Raw genomic sequence first — 24261 nt, forward strand, 5'->3', positions numbered from 1 at the left:
CATAGAACGAAACATACCTGACATGTGTAATATTTTGTTTAACTAATGCCATATCTTGTTTTTTATGTGTCCACAAACTGTACGTGTGAACAACCAACAATAGGGGGTAAGTTATTACTATCCATCGAACGAAACAGACCTGACATGTGTAATATTTTGTTTAACTAATGCCATATCTTGTTTTGCATGTGTCCACAAACTGTACGTGTGAACAACCATCAATAGCGGGTAAGTTATTACTATCCATAAAACGAAATAGACGTGACTTGTGTAATATTTTGTTTAACTAACGCGATATCTTGTTTTGCATGTGTCCACAAACTGTACGTGTGAACAACCATCAATAGCGGGTAAGTTATTACTATCCATAAAACGAAATAGACGTGACTTGTGTAATATTTTGTTTAACTAACGCGATATCTTGTTTTGCATGTGTCAACGTGAACAACCAACAATAGCTGGTAAGTTATTTCTATCCATAGAACGAAACAGACCTGACATGTGTGATATTTTGTTTAACTAACGCGATATCTTGTTTGCATGTGTCCATAAACTGTACGTGTGAACAACCAACAACAGTGGGTAAGTTATTACTATCCATAAAACGAAACAGACCTGACATGTGTGATATTTTGTTTAACTAACGCGATATCTTGTTTTCATGTGTCCACAAACTGTACGTGTGAACAACCATCAATAGCAGGTAAGTTATTACTATCCATCAAGGATGGCAGTACCGTACGTATTGCGTTGACCGTACCACGTACCTCGTTACGTAGAGCGTACCGTACCAAATGTCAAAAATCAAAACGTACCGTACTCAAGGTACGGTACGAAAATTTGCGTACCGTACCTTCAAATAAACCAATCGGGATCAAGTTGGATACATTTTATGACAATATAACATGCACTTAAAGGAGAGGTGTCTAAACAACAAGCTGTCCCATTACAACCAGCTCATTCGAAATGAAAGGTTGATGCGTTTTCTACGATGGTCTCGTGCAGTGACAGTGGGTAATTTTCAACAGCATGTTTCTTAAAAGACAACACCACTAGCTAGCTTTTTCAACTAACTGGAGAATCAATTACAAATGCCGAGTTGATCTCTGTTCTTGTCACGTGCGCGTTTTAATAATACGTCTACGGTACGTGTAACCACAGGCGCCGAGTTTTATAAAAATGCAAGGTGGCGGACGTAAATTATGACGTCACTTTTTGTCACGTCACTAATGCGTGCAACCATACGAACCCACTTCAAAGCCCAAGAAACTTTCAATGGAATGCAACATTCGTTAAATTCTTTTAAAAAAAACATTTTTTTAAATAATATTCAGTTAAAAAAGTTTGCTTTAACGTTTTATTGGTTTAGCAACGTTTAGAAAAAGTTTCATCAAATTGTTGCTCTTGTATCACCCAAAGTCTAAACTAAACTATAACCATTCATTACAGTACAATCGCATTGTACATAATAATGGCCATACATTCACTGCCAACAATTTGTTTGACGTCATAAACAAAGCTCTAACCTAAACACGTTGCAGTTTCCACGCGTTTTGTTGCTTTTATGTCAGCATGCTTGTTTAAGAGCAAAATTGTTCCCAATTTTTTTCATATTTTACGATGTTTCATACTATACCGCTACAGACAAATCAAAATATCCACGGTGGCCGCCACCGTGCTTTACAAACCCACCCCGCCACCGCCCACTCGGCGCCTATGCGCGTAACCCTCCTTTTGCATGTTAAGCACGCATTATTAAACAGTGGCGTCATAAACTTTTTTGAGCACTATTTTGGTACAGGGACACTGTGATGGAATCATATTTTAAACAACTTAAATTCAAGTTTCAGACAATTTTGATATTATCTGCAAATGGTAACAATTCAAAAATGACCGTTTAATCAACATTTAATATGCGTACCAGTACGGTGGTACGGTACGCTTTTGGTACGGTGGTACGCTCTAGTGAAGGACCGTACCACGTACCGTAACCGTACCAAAGCTTTCTTTGCGTACCGTACCTACGTACCGTACTTTTTGATAAAATTTGCTGCGCACCGTACCGTACCATCGTACCGTACTGCCATCCTTGCTATCCATCGAACGAAACACACTTGACATGTGTGATATTTTGTTTAACTAACGCCATATCTTGTTTTGCATGTGTCCACAAACTGTACGTGTGAACAACCATCAATAGCGGGTAAGTTATTACTATCCATAAAACGAAACAGACCTGACATGTGTGATATTTTGTTTAACTAACGCGATATCTTGTTTTGCATGTGTCCACAAACTGTACGTGTGAACAACCAACAATAGGATGTAAGTTATTACTATCCATCGAACGAAACAGACCTGACATGTGTGATATTTTGTTTAACTAACGCGATATCTTGTATTGCATGTGTCCACAAACTGTACGTGTGAACAACCAACAACAGTGGGTAAGTTATTTCTGTCCATAGAACGAAACAGGCCTAAAATGTGTGACATTATGTTTAACTAACGCGATATCTTGTTTTGCATGTGTTTTCGCAATCTGTCCACGTGTGAACAACCAACAACAGTGGGTAAGTTATTTCTATCCATAGAACGAAACACACCTGACATGTGTGATATTATGTTTAACTAACGCGATATCTTGTTTTGCATGTGTCCACAAACTGTACGTGTGAACAACCAACAATACGACGTAAGTTATTGTTATCTATAGAACGAAACAGACCTTACGTGTGTGATATTTTGTTTAACTAACGCGATATCTTGTTTTGCATGTGTCCACAAACTGTACGTGTGAACAACCAACAATAGCCGGTAAGTTATTACTATCCATAGAACGAAACAGACCTGACATGTGTGATATTTTGTTTAACTAACGCGATATCTTGTTTTACATGTGTTTACAAACTGTACGTATGAACAACCAACAATAGTGGGTAAGTTATTATTATCCATAGAACAAAACAGACCTGACATGTGTGATATTTTGTTTAACTAACGCGATATCTTGTATTGCGTGTGTTTACAAACTATACGTATGAACAACCAACAATAGGGGGTAAGTTATTAGAACGAAATAGACCTGACATGTGTGATATTTTGTTTAACTAACGCGATATCTTGTTTTACATGTGTTTACAAACTATACGTATGAGCAACGAACAATAGGGGGTAAGTTATTACTATCCATAGAACGAAATAGACTTGACATGTGTGATATTTTCTTTAACTAACGCCATATCTTGTTTTGCATGTGTCCACAAACTGTACGTGTGAACAACCAACAATAGCGGGTAAGTTATTACTATTTATAGAACGAAATAGACCTGACATGTGTGATATTTTGTTTAACTAACGCGATATCTTGTATTGCATGTGTCCACAAACTGTACGTGTGGACAACCAACAATAGCCGGTAAGTTATTACTATCCATAGAACAAAACAGACCTGACATGTGTGATATTTTGTTTAACTAACGCGATATCTTGTTTTACATGTGTTTACAAACTGTACGTATGAACAACCAACAATAGGGGGTAAGTTATTACTATCCATAGAACGAAATAGACTTGACATGTGTGATATTTTGTTTAACTAACGCGATATCTTGTTTTGCATGTGTCCACAAACTGTACGTGTGAACAACCAATAATAGCGGGTAAGTTATTACTATTTATAGAACGAAATAGACCTGACATGTGTGATATTTTGTTTAACTAACGCGATATATTGTATTGCATGTGTCCACAAACTGTACGTGTGAACAACCAACAATAGAGGGTAAGTTATTACTATCCATGGAACGAAACATACCTGAAATGTGTGATATTTTCTTTAACTAACGCGATATCTTGTATTGCATGTGTCCACAAACTGTACGTGCGAACAACCAACAGTATGAGGTAAGTTATCACTATCCATAGAACGAAACAGACCTGACATGTGTGATATTTTCTTTAACTAACGCGATATCTTGTTTTGCATGTGTCCACAAACTGTACGTGTGAACAACCAACAATAGTATTGGTGCGAAAAATCCAACGCATATTTATTTATATTTGTCGTTTAGTGGGATCCTATCAACAGCGAGCTGTTGTGCGACGGGAAACAAGATTGCCAGGTTCTAATTCGCAATGTTGATCAACGATGGTTCATCCACGACGAGGATCCTCGTCTCTGTGCGCATCGTAAACATTGCCCAACAACAAACCATCGTCTCAACATTCCCCAATCCAAAGTTTGCGATGGCGTTTCGGATTGCAAAGACGGAAGTGACGAAACCGTGGTAGAAATCTCTGGAAAGTTTCGTTCAAAAATCTGCAATGGTTTTATTGACTGCAAAGACGGAAGTGACGAATATTCGGAAACTTGCACAAAACAAGGAAGGGTCAATTGTTCCGCGTTAAATAGAGCTAAGGTATGTTAGCATTTGTGGATTATAATAACAACCCCCACTCTGTTTGTCATTGTAAGATAGGCCCATGTGTTTATCTTATAGGTGAATGTGTTTAGGTTTCCATAAGTAAATCAGAGATTTGTGATTTTACGTTAAACTGTGATGATGAAAGCGACGAAACTAACTGCACGAGTGACGGAAGGCTTGGCTGAAACAAAGCACTTGGTTCCAAGTTCCGACAAACTAGGTGGTTTTTGCAAATATCTGTTTTTCCCTTTTCAGGTTGTCATGGTTACTGAGATGAAACTGTTGGTGACGACAGAATCACAATCGGCCTCATTTCAAACCAACCATCTTCTTGTCTTGAATCTGTCGATTTCTGACCTGCTCATGGGAGTTTGTCTGCTCATGCTCGGCGTTGCTGGTGTTCAATATTCTGGAAACTACTGTGCCATCGACCTTGTTTGGAGGTCAAGCCAGAGGTGCAATTCAATGGGCATTTTGGTTTTGCTTTCCAGCGAAACATCAGTAATTACAATGGTCCTACTGACAGCATTCCGACTTTACGCTGTAAAAAGCATTTTTTAGTGTACTGTATATGTGCTCTGGTGTTTGCAGCAAGCAACTTATGTTTTGCAGCCGTTTAATGCGCCATATTTCCCTAAACTGAAGATTATTGTCCTTACCATCATCTTATCTTGGACAATTTCATTCACACTGGCTTTTATTCCTCTCACGTCTCAATTTCAACATTTGTTTGAAACCAAAGCGTGGATGAAAGAAAATCCGTTCTTTAAAAGTCATGTCGTTGACTTTTCAAGTGAGCAATTGCAACACATGTGCATATTTAATAGTTTTTATCCATCGTGCGTTTTCGTGCAGGCATGGACACTTTCATGAAACGGTTTGTGAAGTTTCAAAACAATTTTACCATTAACGATTCTCAGACACTCGATGGCGCACTGCTAAGAGTACAAAATGTTTATTCTTGGGCGGATTTTGTGGATATTCTTGAAGATTATAACTACACTGAACTGTTTGACATTACAGGATATTTAGGGTATGTAGTTGCAAGCAAATGGGATTATAATAGTTGTTGCTGTAACTGAATGTTATTCTCAGGTACTACAGCACCAACAGTGTTTGCATCAGTAAACTTTACGTGACACCGACCGACAAGGCTTGGCCATTTTCACTTGCCATCATCACTCTAAACTTTTTGGCTTTTATGTTTGTTGCTGTGGCGTACGTTTGGATTTACAAGAGGTCGGCTGCCAGTGGCAGGCAAGTGAATGAGAGGGCCCGAAATGCGAGAGCTGAAAAGCAGAACCAAGGTAAATCTCAAAAGCGCAACTTAAATTTTGCTGCTAAAATCTGGTGTTTGTTGCAGAAATGCAAAAGAAAATCATCCGGCTGGTCTTCACTGATTTCTTCTGCTGGGTGCCAATCTCAATCATGGCTTTCCTAAACTTCGGTGGAACAACTGTACCTCCAGTGATTTACGCCGTGTCAGCAATAATTCTGCTTCCCATCAACAGCTCTCTCAACCACCTCATCTACTCCAACGCCCCGAAAATGCTCTACGATCGAGTTCGGAAGCGTTTCCATGACATCCGACGACGTCAACAGCCACATGACAACCGACGAGTTAACGTGGCAGTTGTGGCTGAAGCCGCCCTCTGACAATCAAACGACAAGCGACACACATGATTGACAAGCGAGCGGCTTAACCGCACAAACCACCTCTTGTGCGGCATGTACATATTTATTGTAATTTTCAGTTGTTTGCGAATGTTTCGCAACTACGTGCCACTTTGATCCTTTTTGTTATTTTGTGTAAAACTGGGAGTCAAATACGTGTTTTTGTTTTGTTTAAAATTTTGTTACAATGTGACTGCTGGGAACTGGCATTTACCGTTACTGTTCATTTACCAAATCCCGGATTGGAGGCAGGTGTTTAAACCCGTTGTTTAATTTTCAGAATATCATTATTTTGAAACAATCATACAATGCTGTAAAGCACACCGCGGCAGAGTTTGGCGCAGTAAACCCGAAAAATATTAAAATCAAAACGCTAGTTTATCATTGTACGGCGAGCCGGACTATTAGTGATTGGGTTTTTAAAACCAGCCTAGAAGTTTGAACTCTGCCACGTTTAAGTCGTAATTTAACTTTCTGTTCACGATCGATTGGTTGCACACAACCTGCATAAAAAACGACAACAAAATGATAAACTTCCAAAGTATTAAGCAAAGTGGATTGTACAAACAATTGTGACACTAAAACGCTGATGTTTATCAGAATCTCAGGAAAATTGTGACCGTTTGGTCGAATGAATTCAAGTGATTGACCGAAATTGAGTTTTTTTTAACTTTTAGATTCGAATTCCGCGCAAACGTAACAAGCAAAGCGTTTTCACGAAAAAATACCCTTCAAAGTTGTCTGACTGTTTGTATGTGTTAAGTGTTGTAAATCACGTGGGATAGATTAGCACGTGACCATGGCGGACCGCGGTCCCCAAAAGGCAACTTGATCAAAGTCAACTGATTAATTAGTTTCGCCCTAACACCATTTCTTTGTTTCTTATGAACACCAGAAATTGTAGCTGTAACGCTTGCGGAAGGTAACAAAAGGAGAAGGAATGAAAACAGAGTTTGATGCGCGAACGTGAACACAAAGTGCCAGGGAAAAATACTTCAAAGTGCATAAAGGTATAACAATGGCGAATGGAAGATAAACAAATCAAAAACAAAACGTAAACGTGGAAAGAAACAGAGAAATTGTACTAAAAACATGTTTTTATAAGTTACTAAAAACAAGCTTGTAAAGGTTGGGAAGCACTGTTGTGGTAAATACATTTTACTGAGCTATAAACAAACACACAACGACAAATGCTAAAACAGATTTTGAAGTGCACCACACGAATCACGTCTGTGCTAATTATGTTTATGCGAAATCATCTGACACAAGTCAGTGTTTGATTATGTTGTCACTTCTTTCCACTGTTTGTAAACCAGTTGTTTTGTTCGGTCAAAACGCGCGGTATACTGATCAAGTAATCGTTGCCCGAAAATTCCACAGGCAGAAAGTTCGGGACTCCAAAGCTGACTTGCAGGGGCACCGAGGTTGATTCGGGACTCCAAAGCTGACTTGCAGGGGCACCGAGGTTGAAGTCAAACAGGTGATTTGCGGCGTTACAAGCACGTGTTGCTGGAAGCGGATGGAGGAAGCCAAGCTACAGGTTCGTCGTTGTTGCTGGATTTTGTTGTTATAAAAACACGCTTTAAGTTTAGGAACCTACCCAGAACCTTGTTTTGCTATTTTTGTTTTTCTTTGTTGCATTTCTCTTTTACGTATTTTACTCCCAACTTTTTTAACACGACGTCGCGCCAGTGATGACGTCATTTTCTGAAAAGCAGCCCACAATCGAAACCCGTATGCATTGTTGCACGATGCGTTTTAAGCATTGTTGATTTGGAAGCGACGATGATCGGATCCATTGAGCGGTTGGATTCCTGGCTTGTCTGCAATACAACCGTGATGACGTAAGATGACTCGGCAAACCAGCGACACCATAATATGGATTTGTCCTGAGTGGAACCGACATTTCAACTTTAAGGTAATTGCACTATATATATATAACGACCATTTTTAATACTAATAAAGTTGTAACATATACGACGTGTTGATGATTTTCATAATTTATATTTCGTTTTATCCAACAGTTTTAAATCCTTCAAAGACATTAGAAAGCTGTATTAAACTCGTTTATTAGCGAATTTCTTTTTCTGACCTCAATTATAAAATCAGCTTTTCAACTAACTGCATAAAATCGTACTTAATTATTTTCACTTTTTTATTTTTTTAAACGTAGTGCTTGGTGGTGTACAGTTTCTTTACGATATCACACATTTTTAAGGCCGTAATTTTTTAAATAGAATGTTTGTATAAAATACATTAGTTATTGACATTATCGCTTTGTTTTCAGATTGTGTTTTTAGTGCGTCAGTCTATTTTCTTCGTTTCAAGTCTGTGGTCAAAATGTCATCGTACAAAAGTGAGTGTTTTCAAAATAATATTTTGCAGCAATTTTATATCAATTTTCTATTATTAACACAACCGTTTAAATTAAACCACCAATATTGGATTGGGAATTTTCGTTGCGCAATAACTGCCGAGGAAACGTCAATCAATATTAACACTAGCGGGATTTCCTGGATATTTATTGTTGTGATCAATGTCAGTTCGAGCTGCAAACATGCGATCTGCAATTGGTTTGCCGAGAAAGAAAATCGGTTCTTCAACACCTATTCGGTATTTTGCCTCGATTTAATCACGTGACGTTCGGCTGGTAAAACCTATTAGCATAAAAACATGTTGGTATGTTTGTAAGCAGTTGGTTCCTTAATTTAATAAGCGTTGAAAAAACATTAGCTTACTAATGCGCTGTAGTTTGTTTAAATACTTCTTTTTGTCCTTTCAGAAATCGTGAAATGTGTCTTGTCTGTGCACATGTCGCGCGTATGAGTGTCTCCTGTCGCGAACGTACTTGCGCTACAGGCGACATGCGACATATCTTCCGCCGTCACGCTTTCTGACCACAACCACATCCACCCGATGTCGCTGCAACAATGGCGTCGACGATTACGTCATCACGTGAGTGACTTGAAACAGTTATGACGTGTATGTAAGGGTTTAACCGGGGTTTCTATACATGGGGAGGATTGTTAATAAAGTCACGAAAATATTGGTGACTATTTTACGGCACAAAACATCGCAAGTCATTTAGTCCTTGTTTGGACATACGTGATTTAAAAGTAATTGTGACGCAATAGAGTCGATCTTTGTAAAAAAATTCATTGCAAAATTTGGAGCTGAAATAATCAAACGCACAAATTTACCGAGCAAAATAACATTATGCAGGAAACCAGTTTTTCAGTAGCGTAGTGAAAATTCCCGTGTTAATTGTTCTTACTTGCGTCGTAACAATCGTGTGACAAAACATCCATTTTATTTTCGTCACTGCTTTTTAAACATTTTAAGGCAAAACCGAGTTTCCTAAACTAAAAGCGAAAAATCTCAGTTACCGTCTGACTTTCCTGTTGAAAATTTTAAACATTGTCGCATTCTAAAAGTTCCTTATATGTTTGCAATAAGATCCTCTGTACACAATATTTACGAGCTGTGGTTTAAATGTTTCCAGGTTGAACTGATTCGTGCAGCGATGGAACGCGACCCGGTGACGCAGAGAAATCTGAAACTTCTGCAATTTATCATCTCTATTTCTGTCCTCTTGGTGGCGCTCCGGCGTCGGTTGATGAAAATCCCTGATTTGGGAGGATTGCCCACCCCTGCTCTATCAGGTGACGAATAATTGAACGGGAAGAGTTGAGTTTATTTCGCGTGGTGAACATAGCGACACAATATTTGCACTAAAACAATCACCAAGCCGGAAATAACTGCGCAACGTTAAAACGTTATTGAGCGCAATACAGTGAAGGGAACAATTGGTGGGTCATGACTAATCCAGCTGCAGGTACACCGTATCGTGGAGCGTTATGTGACAGGGACTCACAAGAAAGTGAGTTTGGTGCATTGTGGTAAACACGACCGGGGGAAGACTTCCTTATTTCACCAAATGTTAATGTAAACATTTGTGGCCTCGTCAGTTCATGCAGAGAAATATAAACCGGTTATAAAGCGATTAACGACTGGATTGTGCGGTTATAATAAAGCGTTACTTACAATCAACTTTGTTGTTTGTTGTTTCATTTTCATGCTCTGGGCGGGCAAAGCCTGAATGCGTCATGCTCGCAATAAGTCCGCCGTATAGCTGCCTGTTTTTATTGTAAGTCGGTTAAATCTTTTTTTATTTAATTTTTTTGACTTATGCAGTTGGTAAGTTGGTGATTTCAATTTAGTTTAACCCATCGGAAACCACTAGGTTGGAGCAATGTGATTTTAGTTTCTTGCTCAGAAAACACAAGCGACCGAGATAGGATTAGAACTCACAACCTTGTGAACATAATGCGGTTGCTCGTTTCTGTGATTTTGTTTTGACACAAAATACTTTATTTCAACCAATTTATGCGGAAGCTTTAAAAATAATCTGAGTTAATGAGGAGTTGCAAGAAATCAGACGTGAATTGGCAATAGCTGCCGATAACAACGTTGCCAAAACGCTCGGATATGTTTACAACAGGGGTCGGCAACACTTGGCACGCGTTCCAAGGTTACCTGCCTTGGTAATTTTCATGGCACGCCAAACGATTTGCGTGTTTATATTGAAGTAACAATTTAACCTGTTACACCGCTTGTTTATAGTTTTTATCATGTCATTGTCTTAAAACTCAGCCTTACAAAACACTCCGCTTTTTATTATTATTGATATCTGCTGTTACGAACCACTATTATTTAGAAAAAACTTTGGCACGCGATGTCATTAAAATTTTAAAATAACATGTAACTTGGCACGCGTCCAAACAGGAGAACGATGTCATCTTGCATCAGCTCACGGGGAAATTCAGTTTGACCTTGACACAGGACATTGAGGTAAGCGTTGTGACGTCAGAATCGTGTAACGTTATAAGTTGAGTGTGTTCTAAACACTGAAGCCAGGTTCTCTGCAAATAAGTATTATGTGCTGGTTATTTACTCGATTGTAAGCCGCATTTTGTGATGTTCTATACTAGATTTGGTTTGGCCAATTTCGTGGTAAGGTCTTGGCTGAAATTTTCGATTGATTCGGTTTAACACTACTTATTTGGGTAGAGCTACTAACATGATACGTTTCTCCTGAACCAAAAGTGCTTAATTTTTGATAGGTGGCGTAAAGAGCTGAATTATTTATTTAGCGGCTATAAATGGGTTGGGCTGGAAAATATTTACATAAAATTTTTACATTAGTAACTAATTTTTTGGGTTAGTTTTATTGAATTTTAAGTGCTAATACCTTACCCCAACCCTAATAGCCCTAACCGTTAGCATTTTTTGAGATATACCGTTTTAAATGAAAAAAGTGCTCTTTGCGCCACCTGTCGAAAATTAAGCACTTTTGGATCAGGAGAAACGTATCGTGTTAGTAGCTCTACCACGTTTACAGACGTTGTCCGATGACGATTTTTTTTTTTTTTTTTTTTTTTTCAAAAATTTTATTAGCATAAAAAATACATACACAAAAGATACACAAAAGAAAGAAAGGTGAAAGATAGAAGAAATCGCACTTAGGTAGGTAGCGAACGAATCATTACAGACCTGCCCATTTTGCTTTATACATCGGGAGTTTATTTCTATTTAAAGCCACAATGTATTCAGAATTCTTTACTGATTTCACTGTGTGATGAAATAATGAAAGTCTAGGAAGTATTTTCGCGTACTTACAACGGTAAATTACGAATCGAGCGCATAAAAGTAAACAGTTCAATAATTTCGATTCGTTGCATACTCCAAATAAAGCGTACACAGGATTAACATCAAGGGAGATTAAAAATTTCGCCGAGATCCATGCAAAGACTTCTTCCCAATAGCTCTGCACACGAATACACTTAAAAAACATATGGCTTATCGTTTCAGTTTCCGTTTCACAGAAAACACATTGGTCTGTATCAGTAATACCAAATGAATACAAAACATCGTTGGTCACAACGGCATGTAAATTTAGTTTTATCTGAAGGGAGCGCAACTTTGTTTCCATTGTCGAATTGTAGTTGGTTTCGTACAGTTTTTCCCAATGGGTAGTATTTGAAGCAAGACCCAAATCCCGTTCCCAGCTTTGTTTTTGTTTTTCCGGGAGAACCGTCGTGTATTGTTTAAGTTTGGTATAAACCGCTTTGGGAGAGTCAAATGTTTCAAAGAACTCGTTGCACAAATTTACCAAACTTGGTTTTTCGCCGGAGTCGTCATTTGTTCGATCCCAATTTGGTGGCAGCGCAGCTATCATTTTAATAAAATTTTTGAATTCGTGATTATTTGGCGTAAAATTGAATTTTGTCGCCAATTTATCGTATGATAGATATTCTCCTGCATTATCTAACAAATTGGAATGGTCCAGAATCCCAGCGTTGACGAGCGATTTTAAATAAAAGGTTCGAGATTTAACCGCAACGGTTTTGCTGACCCACAGCGATCTAGAAAAGGGTTTGGTCGATTCCATTATTTGCATTAACTGTCTGCAATCAGTAATGGTTTTCCTAACTGTTCTAAGAGGAATAATTTGCGAGCATTGTTTTGATGTTGTAGGCAGATTGCCTCGAAACCAACATTCTAACTCCATTTTAGTTATGACACTTGTTTCCAGGTGCTTCCAAGGAGCGCTATAGTTTTCGTCGAAATATTTTGATCCCCATTTAAGGTTTAAGGCCATAATGTAAGTGTCTACATCTAACATATTTGCCCCTCCCTGTTCCAGGTTTGCGATAAGCGTTTTCCGTTTGACTCGTTCCCATTTCAAACTGGAACATTTTAGTTTTTAGTTTGCGTAAAAACGCGCTCGGTAGGGTGATGGGGAGCACACTAACTTTATAAATCAACATGGGAATTATTAGGGTTTTTAAAATACAGATGCGGCCCAAAAGGGTCAAACCACGTGAGGACCAAATATTTAAAATTGTGCTAATCTTGTCGATTACATTCCCAAAGTTTAAAGAAAACAGCTGTTTGGGGTCATTAATGGGAATTTCAATGCCAAGATATCGAAAGGATTCGTGAGGCCATGAGAGACCTTTGTCTGCGTAGGGTTTTTGGTTGGACAAGCGTTTTGACCCCAAATAGAACGCTAGCGATTTTTGCATGTTAATTGTGCAGCCTGACATCTCTGAAAACTTGTTTAATACGCGAAATATTTTGTCGAAATCTGATGGTTCTCCTCTTACAAAAATTAGAGTATCATCGGCAAGAAGTGAAACTTTAGATTCGCGATTGTTTAGTCGTATTCCTATATAGGAATCGTTGCGCAGGGCCGCAGCCAAACATTCTATACACAACAAAAAAAGTGTTGGGGACAGCGGATCGCCCTGTCTTACACCTCTTTCGATCCTAATCTCCCGCGATAGGAAATTGTTGTTAATAATCCTGCTCGTAGGTCGAGCATAACAGCATTTTATCCATTTAATAAGATTCTGACCAAACCCAAAGACGTTTAATACAGAATACATATATTCCCAGTCCATGTCCGATGACGATTGGTGTAATCATGTTGCGGATGAGGCGGGGCGACATCTAGCGAAACTCCTGGCAAACCGACCGCGACAGGAGTATTCCGTCCCGACAACATCGCTCGGTACAAGCGGTGACATGGAGTTGCGAACTTAACACAGAAAATAAACATAAGTGCAAAAAATACTAATATCAGCATATTCCAGGTTATTAAATCAATGCAGAACATTTCCTTACTTGTGGCGCAGGACATCAAACCGCAGTGGGCTATTTTGTTTGAAATTAGTCAACGCATTTGCTTTCCGTCGCCTATCTTTTCTGCTGTGAAATGTAACAGAGGAAGTACTTGTTAGACCAAGTATTGCTCATCCAGCAGTTTTTATTGTAAACAATCGACGTTTCGACGTCCTATACAAGACGCCTTCATCAGGATAATGACATAACTTGCAAGACGAATGTCTTTTAAAGCGACAAAATGCAAAACACACACATGTAAAACAGCGATAACAAGATCGCGCGCTGCAAACTCGCACCACCGTAGAGATAAAACAAGCTCAGTGGTGTAAAAGCGACCGATAATTTATCGGCATTAGAACATCTGTTTTAACGTTCATTGTGTTGGCGCGTGAATGGATGGTCCAAGACTCTAGGAAACTTCGCTTGTGGTAATCAGTTTCCTTCACCAACACCTGAGCAGCGGAAAAATTAATGCTGTGGTGGTGAGTCTTATTTCATGAAGTACTTGTTGTTGCAGATGGGAGTTTGTACCACGTGATCCGTATCCCTCTCACCACTTATTACCCAGCAACTCCGCCCATCCCAGCGTGGCTTCATGCAAGATACCAGCTACTAAGCTCCTACAGACCGAGAAAGCTGCCAATGAACGATCAACAACTCGACGAAATGATGAAAAGAGTCTTTGGGTTCCGCCAAGCTTTGAACAACAAGGTAAGCACGTATGCGCGGGAGTTATATCTACGTTATTAATCGGACAAGTAAGTCTTTTTGTAAGTAAGTAAACTGCGTTGTGGTTTTAAGAGTTCTGGACACAGGAAGTAAGTTTCAATATCTGCTCATAAAAACTGCTACTTCTTGTTCTTGTTCATCAATCTCAATCTGAACTGACTCTTCAAGCGTAGGTGGCTTTCACACGTTTACCGATTGTGCAGTACTATTGTATTGAAACAAAATGTGACAAAGTCATGAGCAACTGCAATCGATTAGTAGCATCAGATATATCACTTTACTTTAGAAGTAAACAAGCTAGGTGAAGTATTTAAAATGAGGCAGCGCAGGTGAAGTATTTGAAGGAGGCAGCGCAGGTGAAGTATTTAAAATGAGGCAGCGCAGGTGAAGTATTTGAAGGAGGCAGCGCAGGTGAAGTATTTGAAGGAGGCAGCGCAGGTGAAGTATTTAAAATGAGGCAGCGCAGGTGAAGTATTTGAAGGAGGCAGCGCAGGTGAAGTATTTGAAGGAGGCAGCGCAGGTGAAGTATTTAAAATGAGGCAGCGCAGGTGAAGTATTTGAAGGAGGCAGCGCAGGTGAAGTATTTGAAGGAGGCAGCGCAGGTAAAGTATTTGAAGGAGGCAGCGCAGAAGCATCTTGGTTGCCTTTTTAGACTAGTGTTGCTCTATTATTCGATGACAGTGAATAGAGAGTCAACAAATAATTTATGCTGCGGTATTGTGTTGATTATGCGAGCTTTTTGACAGTTGGTATTCTATTTTATTGTTGTAGGTTATAGAGTAAAAAAGTGGCGTGACCTGTATGTATTTATTAATATTTTGTTTCAGCTTGTGAGATAAATAAGGTTTTTTGGTGCAGAGTAATTTATGACGCTACAAGTTCTTCCAGTGCATCCAAAATTATATTTACACTCAAGACTTTCCTGCCGAATTTATACAAAGTCCCAGCAATAAATTATATACAACATCTGCAGCTGTACAGTTTATTTCGATTTCTTGTTGACAGTCACAGAAAAAAAACGAGCACACAAATGAGTTAGACAGCAAGTGAGCCACAAATCCCAGGCACTTTGCAAACGTTTCTGAGGAAAGTCAACAGCGATTTTTTAAATGAGGTAACCAAGGCATTTTTTTTCTGCTGAAATTCTCTGTACAAACATATTTTTCTGGTTATTAATGAAAGCATTTTGTCTGGCATGTGTAGTTGAAATGGTAGAGCGCGAGTCCCGGAAAGACTCGAATCCCATCGCAGATTTTTCTAATTTTTTTGTACCCTGTGCCTTGCTGGTCGCTGATTTGTGTTTATGTTTACTATGTCTGACACACAATATTTAAATATTTTAGTTGGAAGTTATTTGTGCGATTGTCAACCTACTAAGTGCGCCAAATAGTGCTCTCAGGTCGGGCAGTTGATGATTGTCACCCACAATAATTTTATAGGTCGTATTTCACATTTGCAGAGAATGGAAGGAAGTCTCAAACTCTCATGCCGTCGTGAACTTGTCACCCCCTTTATCGCCATCATGCGGAAAACTGCAAGCTCGAGTTTATTTTCCCCAGATGTGCAGGTTTGATGGTGACGTTGTTGTTTTTGTGTAGGGCATGACGCTGTTGTTTGTGTGTAGGGGATGACGCTGTTGTTTGTGTGTAGGGGATGACGCTGTTGTTTGTGTGTAGGGGATGACGCTGTTGTTTGTGTGTAGGGCATGACGCTGTTGTTTGTGTGTAGGGGATGACGCTGTTGTTTGTGTGTAGGGGATGACATTGTTGTTTGTGTGTAGGGGATGACGCTGTTGTTTGTGTGTAGGGGATGACGCTGTTGTTTGTGTGTAGGGGATGACGCTGTTGTTTGTGTGTAGGGGATGACGTTGTTGTTTGTGTGTAGGGGATGACATTGTTGTTTGTGTGTAGGGGATGACGCTGTTGTTTGTGTAGGGGATGACGCTGTTGTTTGTGTGTAGGGGATGACGTTGTTGTTTGTGTGTAGGGGATGACTCTACTTCACCACGCTTGCATTCACAACCGGCAGATGATCCTGAGTATTTTTTTTGGGCAGAAACCGAACTTAAACGTGAGACGAACCGAGATTAACCCGCGTTCTACACGTGAGTAAGCACTTTTGTATTATTTGTTTATATTTAACTGCTTTTCGTCTATAAACATAACCTGACAAAAATTTTAATGCCATTACATCATATTTGTTTTCTGGTTATTGCCCGTATGGTCAATACAAGGTCAAATTTAAGACAGGTAAAAGTTTGAATAAACTGTTGCTGCCAGGCATAACGTATCAACAAAATTTTTAGCTCTTCCAGCAGTTTTTTATTGTAATATGTCGACGTTTCGACGTCTCATACGAGACACCTTCATCAGGTTAATGACATAAATTGAAAACACAAAGTTGTAAAGTATCTTGTTTCTTAAGCTAGAAATATTTTACAACTTTTAAATATGGTCGCCATTTTTTCTGAAACGACTTTATGTTGAACTTAGAATTGACAGGTTTCAACGATATACCTGATGACGATTTGTTTGTTGAAAGGACCGGTGAGATTTTTATGAATGGAACTAACCCGCTTGTGTGACGTAATAACCTGCTTGTCGTCATTCAACGTCATCTTTGTTGTTGTTCATTGTAGATTTGTGTTTTTCGCCGACTTTTAATGTTTTGTTGACTGCGTTTTAAACAGAAAGTGATTTTGTTTAAAAACCTTCAATTTTCATGACAGGCGCGACCCCCCCCCTGCACTTTGCTGCCAGATGTGGCGCCCTCGAGTGTGTTACAGCGCTCCTAGCGAGCAAAGTGAACCCAATGGTGAGCGATGCCCGCAATCATTCAGCGATCCACCACGCATGCGCAACAGGTCACACGGCCATTGTGAGGTCACTACTGCGACGTCACCCGAATTTACTGGAAATGCCAGCAACTGGGGGGTGAGTTACGTGGATTAATTTGTTATTTGCGCGAATGTTACCTGGATATTGTTTTTGTGTTTTCAGTGAAAATTCGTCGAGTTTTAACTGAAGGTATTTTTACTTCACTCGTATTCATGCTTCAATCGTCACTAACAAAGCAATCACGTCATAGCGCATATTTAACTCATCAATATTACACAAACGACACTAATCTCAACCAAATGCGGTGGTTTTTTCCCGCCACAATTTATCTTTATGCTACACCTTTACATGCTATGTATAGACAATGTGACCCCCCCTGCTCGCTGCTGCCTCCAACGGCGCTCTTCAAACACTTAAGTTCCTCCTCAAATGTGGTGCAACAATAACTGCTTGTGACGTCAACAATGACGGGCCGATACAGCGCGCTGAGTTAAAGTACCACACTGACTTCATCGAGTAGTTGATCGGGCGCACAAAAAGCCACGATGTGTGGAGAGGTGTTGTTGGTACGTATCAGTCTGTGCATGCGCGCGGCTCGGCCAATAAAAAGCCTTTGTTGACAGAAATGATGGCTGGTCGTCACATGACAAAGCAGGACGCGTCACTTCGGTGTTTGGAAGTTTTGCTCGATCGTTCACCCAAATTCTGGAAACCTCTTCTCGACTCCGGGGCTGTCCCTCATCTTGTTAAGCTGCTCCAAAGTTCGTAAAGAAGACCGAAGTCGGCGACACTGTCGGTTGATTCAGGTCGGTTTTATGTTTCCTTAAAGTTTTGCTACACACGACAAGTACAACTGTCGTTTAATCGTCTCAATTTATTTTTTAAATCCAAAACTTGCACTTTAGCTGTTGTGCTATAGTGTATTAAGCGTTATTACTTGTTTTGCTCTGCATTAAGTTCGGTTGAGTGGATAACTCTCTCAGTTAATGCTTTGTTGTGTTCCAGGACTCGGCAGGGATTTGGACGATGAGAATTGTTCACCGATCCGCTCCTTGGCCTGCTCCGTTATTTGTCTCATGTCAGAACAGGATTCTGTACGGGCCGAAGTTACAAATGCTGGCGCAATGCCAAGTAGGTACCCGGAATTCCCCCAAACCCCCTCAATAAGTTTGCCACATCTATTTGTGTTCAGCTTTGATTTCTTTGTTGAAACCGAGCAACGATGATGATCCGGAGCACCGAGGTTTGGATGACGAGAGATGCGAGATCCAATCGCGTTCTTCTGTCGTTCTCTCGGATCTCGCTCATGTTGACGACAACTCGTCACGCATCGCTGATTACGGTGGTATCCGGCCTCTTGTGGAACTTCTGCAAGTTGATGTGAGTTTACATCGAAATGTTTTAAGTTGAACTTATAAACTTAATGTATCATCAGCGCACAAATTTACGATATTGAAGTCTAGCAGCTGCAGCGTCACATTGACCTCTTATATAAGGCCTGCAGTTTTGTTCTGTTGATTTGATTCTTCAGTAAATCGTTTAGTTTGTATTCCTTTAAAAATCTGCCGCTTACTTGATGCGTGAAGTCGGTTGTTAAATTGACTGCTTGATTCTTGTTTGCATAACCTTAAGCGAGCCCGTTCAGTTTACAAACCGACTTGTTGTTTGTTCCCGAATTCTAAACTTTCATGCAAGTGATTTGCGACCCAGCTAATACGACTTCTACATCAGGTCGTCGATGTCTTAGTGAACGTCATCAACACTCTTGCCTCCCTGTGTCGGGGGGACAAGTCCGGTGCTGGCGACATCCAGCGGAGGATTATGGAGTGCGGAGCTTCAATTTTCTCACGGACGTGACGATGCGTTGCAGACAGCCGCTGCTGACGCAATAGCCGCCGTTTGTGACGAAAACAATGAGAACCAGGTAAACAGTTCTGGAAGGGCATACCCATTCTTTTTCGGTTAATAATGTCTGTTACAGATATAAATCTGTACGATAATGTGATTGTCTTCTTATAGAACGACTTTGTGAATATCAGAGTTCTACCGCCACTGGTGGCGATATTGCGTGGTCACTGCATTCCGGCTCAAATGAAGGCGGCACTTGCAGTTGGATGCATCACCAGAGGGAACTGTGTGCACAACAGGAAGCGTCACTGGAGGGCGCCCCCGCATCGCTCAGCAGGATTTTTCAGGTTTTTGATTCAACCAAATTGAATATTCGTAATGCGTGGCTACAAAGAGAACTACGACACAAAAATAAAATCTAACAAAATTTAAAAACGCGTTATACCGAGTGAGAAGGTTTTAAATGAAAATCGTCTTTAGTGTTTAACGACGAGAATTTTTGGCATTTTCACGCTAATAGCTCTTGACGAGCCAACACAACCTGTACGGAGCCTGTACGATAAAATACTTGCGGCCTGTTATTCCCATAAAAAAAAAAACGCAAATTGGATATGCAATAAACGGAATTCGTCTGTGTTCACGTATTATTGACAGTGAAGCACCAGCCTCCTTAGAGCCTGTTGGGCGGCAGGTATGGTGTCTCAAGGGAATGGATAGATTGATAACACAAGATTCTTCTCCGTTAGGACGCGACCACAATGGCCTTGCAGGAGCTGCGTGCGTTAGCGTGATCCACTCAAGTTGCTCACGATTAACCCGTTGATAGAATCTCACAGCTTTACTTATTTCGTCTGGGTTGTTGCCGAAACTAGCCTGTTCAAGATCTGTGCTTGCAATTAAACCTTGGAAGATTTCACACCTTATCTCCTGCAAACGTCGTCGTAGACCTTCAGCCAGAAATTGATCTCGGTCACTTGTGAATTCGACTAAAGAGATCTCTTCCTCCAAAGAACAAGGCTTGAACTTCAAATCAAACTCTCCAAAGTTAGAATTCCAGACAAAGGTTGGAACTGCGTTCTGAACCACAGTCAAACGATTTATCTCACGCTTAGCGACAGTAGAAAGTTGCAGTGTGTGATTACGGACACGATTTATTTGCTCTTCTTCCTCCTCACGATTTCTGGATTGTCTGTACTGTCTGGAATAGTTAAAGAGTCTTGCGAACCGGATGGAACTACGTCGGAATGAGCCTCTCGCTCGATTCATAGCATTAGCTCAAATATTAGGCACACCAGAGTTGATTAACACTCTGTATTCTTGAATATTTGCTTTAGGCGATATCGTCAGATTAGCTCTTGACCAGCTAACAACAGCAGTGAGATAAAAACCACAATTAGCATCCACAAAAAGAACCCACAAATAGAAGGGCGAAAACATCAAAGTCTACGCTTATATAACAATGTGAAACATTGGCCGGTGTACGAATTCTTTTTCTCATATTACTTATATTATTTATTTTAAGGTAGCCATGTAATTTATAGTGCCATAGCGCCTTTTGGTGAACACCATATGCTTATTCACAGGGTGGAAACGTCGCGTTCTAATACGAATCACAACTGCGGAAACATTGCAAATACCGACGGAAATATGTGTCATAAGGGAATAAACACTATGTTTACTGTTAGATCTTTCTGGAACCCGAAAAATGGCTGGAAATAGCTTATGACTACCATAGAACCGGAACTATAAACATTAGTCTATGCAGAAATGAGGGTAAACATTTCCATTTCGTGGTGTGAAACGTTATTGCGAAATAGCATGCAATAGTTTCCATAAACATTGCACAATAGTGTCGTAAACGCTACAACAGCTACGTCATGAAAACTATTTGTGCAGATTTGGTCGGATGAGGTAAAGGAATGTGGCGCATGCGCACTGTGGGCGTTGGCTGGCAACCACCCGGAGCAGCAGAGAGCTATAGCTGAAAGAATCGGGACCAGCCAAGTAATTGACATGCTGCTTAGCAAGTCCGACAGCAAGTGTGACGTCATTGTCGTACTAACTGATGCCGAATACAGGTTGCCAGGCGGTGGCAGCATGGGGCTGGAAAAGTTCGTCAAGTCAAAGTCGCTTGTCACGTGACAACACCATTCCTCCGCTCATCCGATTGTTGCGATTGGAAAGATCGACTCGGAAGGTCGTCATGGCAACCCTCGACGCTTTAAACAACATGTGCATTGGTGCGTGACAATTGTACTTAAATTCGTAAAGTGTAACTAAACTCACATTGGTTCAGGCGTCGCTCACATTAACAACAAACAAACACAACTTCTCATTGCCGAAGAGGGCGCCATAAAGCTGTTGCTCCACCGGGTCTGGAGGACGTCACGTGATGAGACGATGCAGGTAACACGTCAACATGAAGATGTGTGGCGTCACAACGACACATTGTCTATTGTCAGGTTTGTCAGTTGCACTGCTTGGCTTGTTTGGTGAGCGGATGCCAGGAGAATGAGGAGAAGTTGAATGACCTGGATGGATTCGGATTCGAAATTATTTTGGAAATACTCAACTCCGCCAACCTGGTGCGTCATTATAGTTTTGTTCGGTTGTTTGTGGTAATATACAGTTGTTTTCAGTCAGTAAAGTTTCAAGCAGCCTCAGCTGCGCTCAGCACTTGCTGGAATTTCACGCTTGGGTGGCTTGAATCTCACAACGTTGGAGGATTTGTTTCGCTGCAATGACCCTGGTGGTGATGGCAGGTGTGACGTGTGGAAGTTAGTTCCTGTTGCAAAGTATTTACGGCGTGTTTTGTTTCAGCGGATTACCTGAGCTAGAGTACGCGATGCCATTGTGACGTGTGGGGCAGTACCTAAACTGCTGGAGAAACTTAATTCGAGTGATAAGCTGCTTCGGCAGTCGGCCGCGCAGGCTTTGGGTGGGTTTCGTGTTTACTTGGAGCAGTGATTATTACCTGTTTATGTATTTCTCTGCCTCAACTTTCGATATTTTGTATCTTAACCCCTGCTTTGGTCCTTTACATGTACGTTTGGTTAAATCTCCCACTTGGTACTTGACAGGTTATTTGTCGTTCAACCGAACAGCGAGTCGGGAGTTGATGGCAGCTTGCAGGGCAACAGAAGGAGTTCATTCCAATCTCACTGTGAATTTGGGGGAAGATGGTCGCATTTCCGATGAATTTGTGGCGGAATTCACGACAAGCAACGATTGAAATCCCATCGCTAACAACAAGAAAAGTAATACAGTTTTTTATTTATAGAATTGGTGTGTAAACTGAGTGTAGTGACTGCAAGAGCTGCGTTTCTAGTTTTTAATTTACGAGACAGCACAATTGATAGAACTGTGGGAAGTTTATAATGTGGGCTCGCAGACGTAATTTTATAAAAGGAGCCGATCACTACAAGATTATTGGGAACCACTGACTTGTATTGACCGATTTTTACTTTAGGGATTTCCCGACCTCAGACAGCTTGCTCCACAGCAAACAGGCCTCATGAGAACAGGTGGGAAAGTTTTGCAATCACTCTTTTCTTCGAATTTTATCAAATATTTTATGCAGAAATCCACGCAAATTGTTACGATCAAGATCCATTTCTCCTGCTAATATAATTGTGACGTTAAAGAAGTAAAGTATGACGTCTTAAATCATGATGTCATCCTGTCAAAGACACAGAACAATTTTTTTCATTTATTTTTGCTTAATTTCCGAAAGGAAATATTTGCTTACAATTTTACTTGCAAATATTTACAATTTTAATTAAATTAAAGTTTTTACCTTTTCAGTCACAAACTGTGATTTTTGATACTTTTGTTAGTTTGACTTTATCATTTACTTGATATTGTGTAATATTTTTATCTATGCCTTTCTTTTACCATCATGCATAAGAATTTATGTTTTCGTCCACCACTATTTTTGTTAACATTACTTTTAGCTGCAAACGTTTGTCGTCAATGCTTGGTTTGGCACAAATTGTAATTTGTATCAGCCTGAAGGAGGGCTTTAACCTGGAAATTTCTAAACCTTTTTTGTTTTGTGCCAATAAATGGGTAATAAATTCTTTTTTTTTAATTGATCGCGTGATGACGTTTTGCCGAATGTGTATCGGACTTTGGACTTTCAATTCAAAACATTTTAATTGCATGTAATTATCGTGACGTATTGGCCCGGTCAAACCCGATCATAACTCGCCTTTTTTCTACACAAAAGTTTGACCGGCTATTAAACCGGTTTAAACCTGTTTTCTCATCAACACACCGGTTATAAACTGGCTGAAGGCTATCGTTTTATCGCCCCCCTTACGTGTTAACGTGAAGCAACGTCTTAAACTGCTTCCAGCCATGTTACACTTGACGTTTCTGTAAAGCAGGGGTGGGCAACCTGCGGCCCTTCATCAAAGGTTGTGCGGCCCGCAGAGACGCTAGTATTTTAAAAGTACTGGCAAAAGAGTCCAATTAATACATATTTTTAAACTGATTAATGCGCCTCATGCTAGTTTTCTCCAATGTGGCTAGAACCAAGTACGAATTATACTTGTAGTTGAGCATATTTGGTAAAAAACAAAGCAAAATCACTTTGTGTTATGCACATGTGCGGCCCGCGATCCAATTTTGACATTTGTAATTGGCCCTACAGTAAAAAAGGTTGCCCACCCCTGTTGTAAAGCATTTTAATGAATAATTGCGGTTTAGAACTCAGTTAATATTCTCGGCCGTACACGTTTTACAACCATACCAGTTTTACAACTTGTAATAACATGTGACCTGACCGCTATATAAGCTAGTATCTTTTAGATCTAAAATCAGTTTTTACTTTAGACTTGAAATCTCACAGTTGATTCGTGGCGCGTTGACTTTTGCGTTGCGTGTTTAGCCGCAATTGGCGCTCTCGTGGTATGGTTTATTGAAATATAATGTGGGAACGTTAATTTAGCTTTGCGTCTTTTTAGGTTTGTTTAGGCAGCTTAGTTTGTTTATTGGAGTCAGATATACGGCAGTGTTTTATATTGTCTATCTTGAACAGGGGCGGGCAACATACG

At 40.1% G+C, this 24261-nt stretch overlaps 1 protein-coding gene and 1 pseudogene across 2 annotated transcripts; both read left to right on the forward strand.

Annotated features, from left to right (window-relative positions):
* The first annotated feature begins 4078 nt into the window (after positions 1-4078).
* On the forward strand, positions 4079-6262 carry LOC145222830 (G-protein coupled receptor GRL101-like). The gene is made up of 5 exons (XM_080089047.1): positions 4079-4421; positions 4683-5220; positions 5283-5460; positions 5523-5734; positions 5791-6262. The coding sequence occupies exons 2-5, from the start codon at positions 5175-5177 to the stop codon at positions 6081-6083; spliced, it is 729 nt and encodes a 242-aa protein (XP_079945173.1). The 5' UTR covers positions 4079-4421; positions 4683-5174; the 3' UTR covers positions 6084-6262.
* Positions 6263-7555: 1293 nt separating this feature from the next.
* LOC145223783 (ankyrin and armadillo repeat-containing protein-like) lies at positions 7556-24150 on the forward strand (annotated as a pseudogene). Its single transcript, XR_013859500.1, has 23 exons — positions 7556-7641; positions 7794-8019; positions 8389-8457; positions 8884-9056; positions 9604-9763; positions 14308-14501; positions 15979-16086; positions 16506-16623; positions 17012-17065; positions 17248-17452; positions 17732-18162; positions 18362-18487; positions 18549-18736; positions 19088-19280; positions 19376-19551; positions 21101-21245; positions 21283-21444; positions 21501-21610; positions 21667-21789; positions 21844-22142; positions 22285-22461; positions 22674-22728; positions 22785-24150. The product of XR_013859500.1 is annotated as an ankyrin and armadillo repeat-containing protein-like (transcript).
* Positions 24151-24261: the final 111 nt, after the last annotated feature.

Source organism: Phallusia mammillata, chromosome 4, assembly GCF_965637545.1.
Source record: "Phallusia mammillata chromosome 4, kaPhaMamm4.hap1.1, whole genome shotgun sequence".
Taxonomy (NCBI): domain Eukaryota; kingdom Metazoa; phylum Chordata; class Ascidiacea; order Phlebobranchia; family Ascidiidae; genus Phallusia; species Phallusia mammillata.

Excerpts from the sequence above, each read along its gene's own strand:
- LOC145222830 (XM_080089047.1), top strand. The coding sequence starts at position 5,175 with ATGAAAGAAAATCCGTTCTTTAAAAGTCATGTCGTTGACTTTTCAA. Across the intron at positions 5,461-5,522 it reads GACATTACAGGATATTTAGG|GTACTACAGCACCAACAGTG; the intron begins GTATGTAGTTGC and ends TGTTATTCTCAG. Across the intron at positions 5,735-5,790 it reads AGCTGAAAAGCAGAACCAAG|AAATGCAAAAGAAAATCATC; the intron begins GTAAATCTCAAA and ends TGTTTGTTGCAG.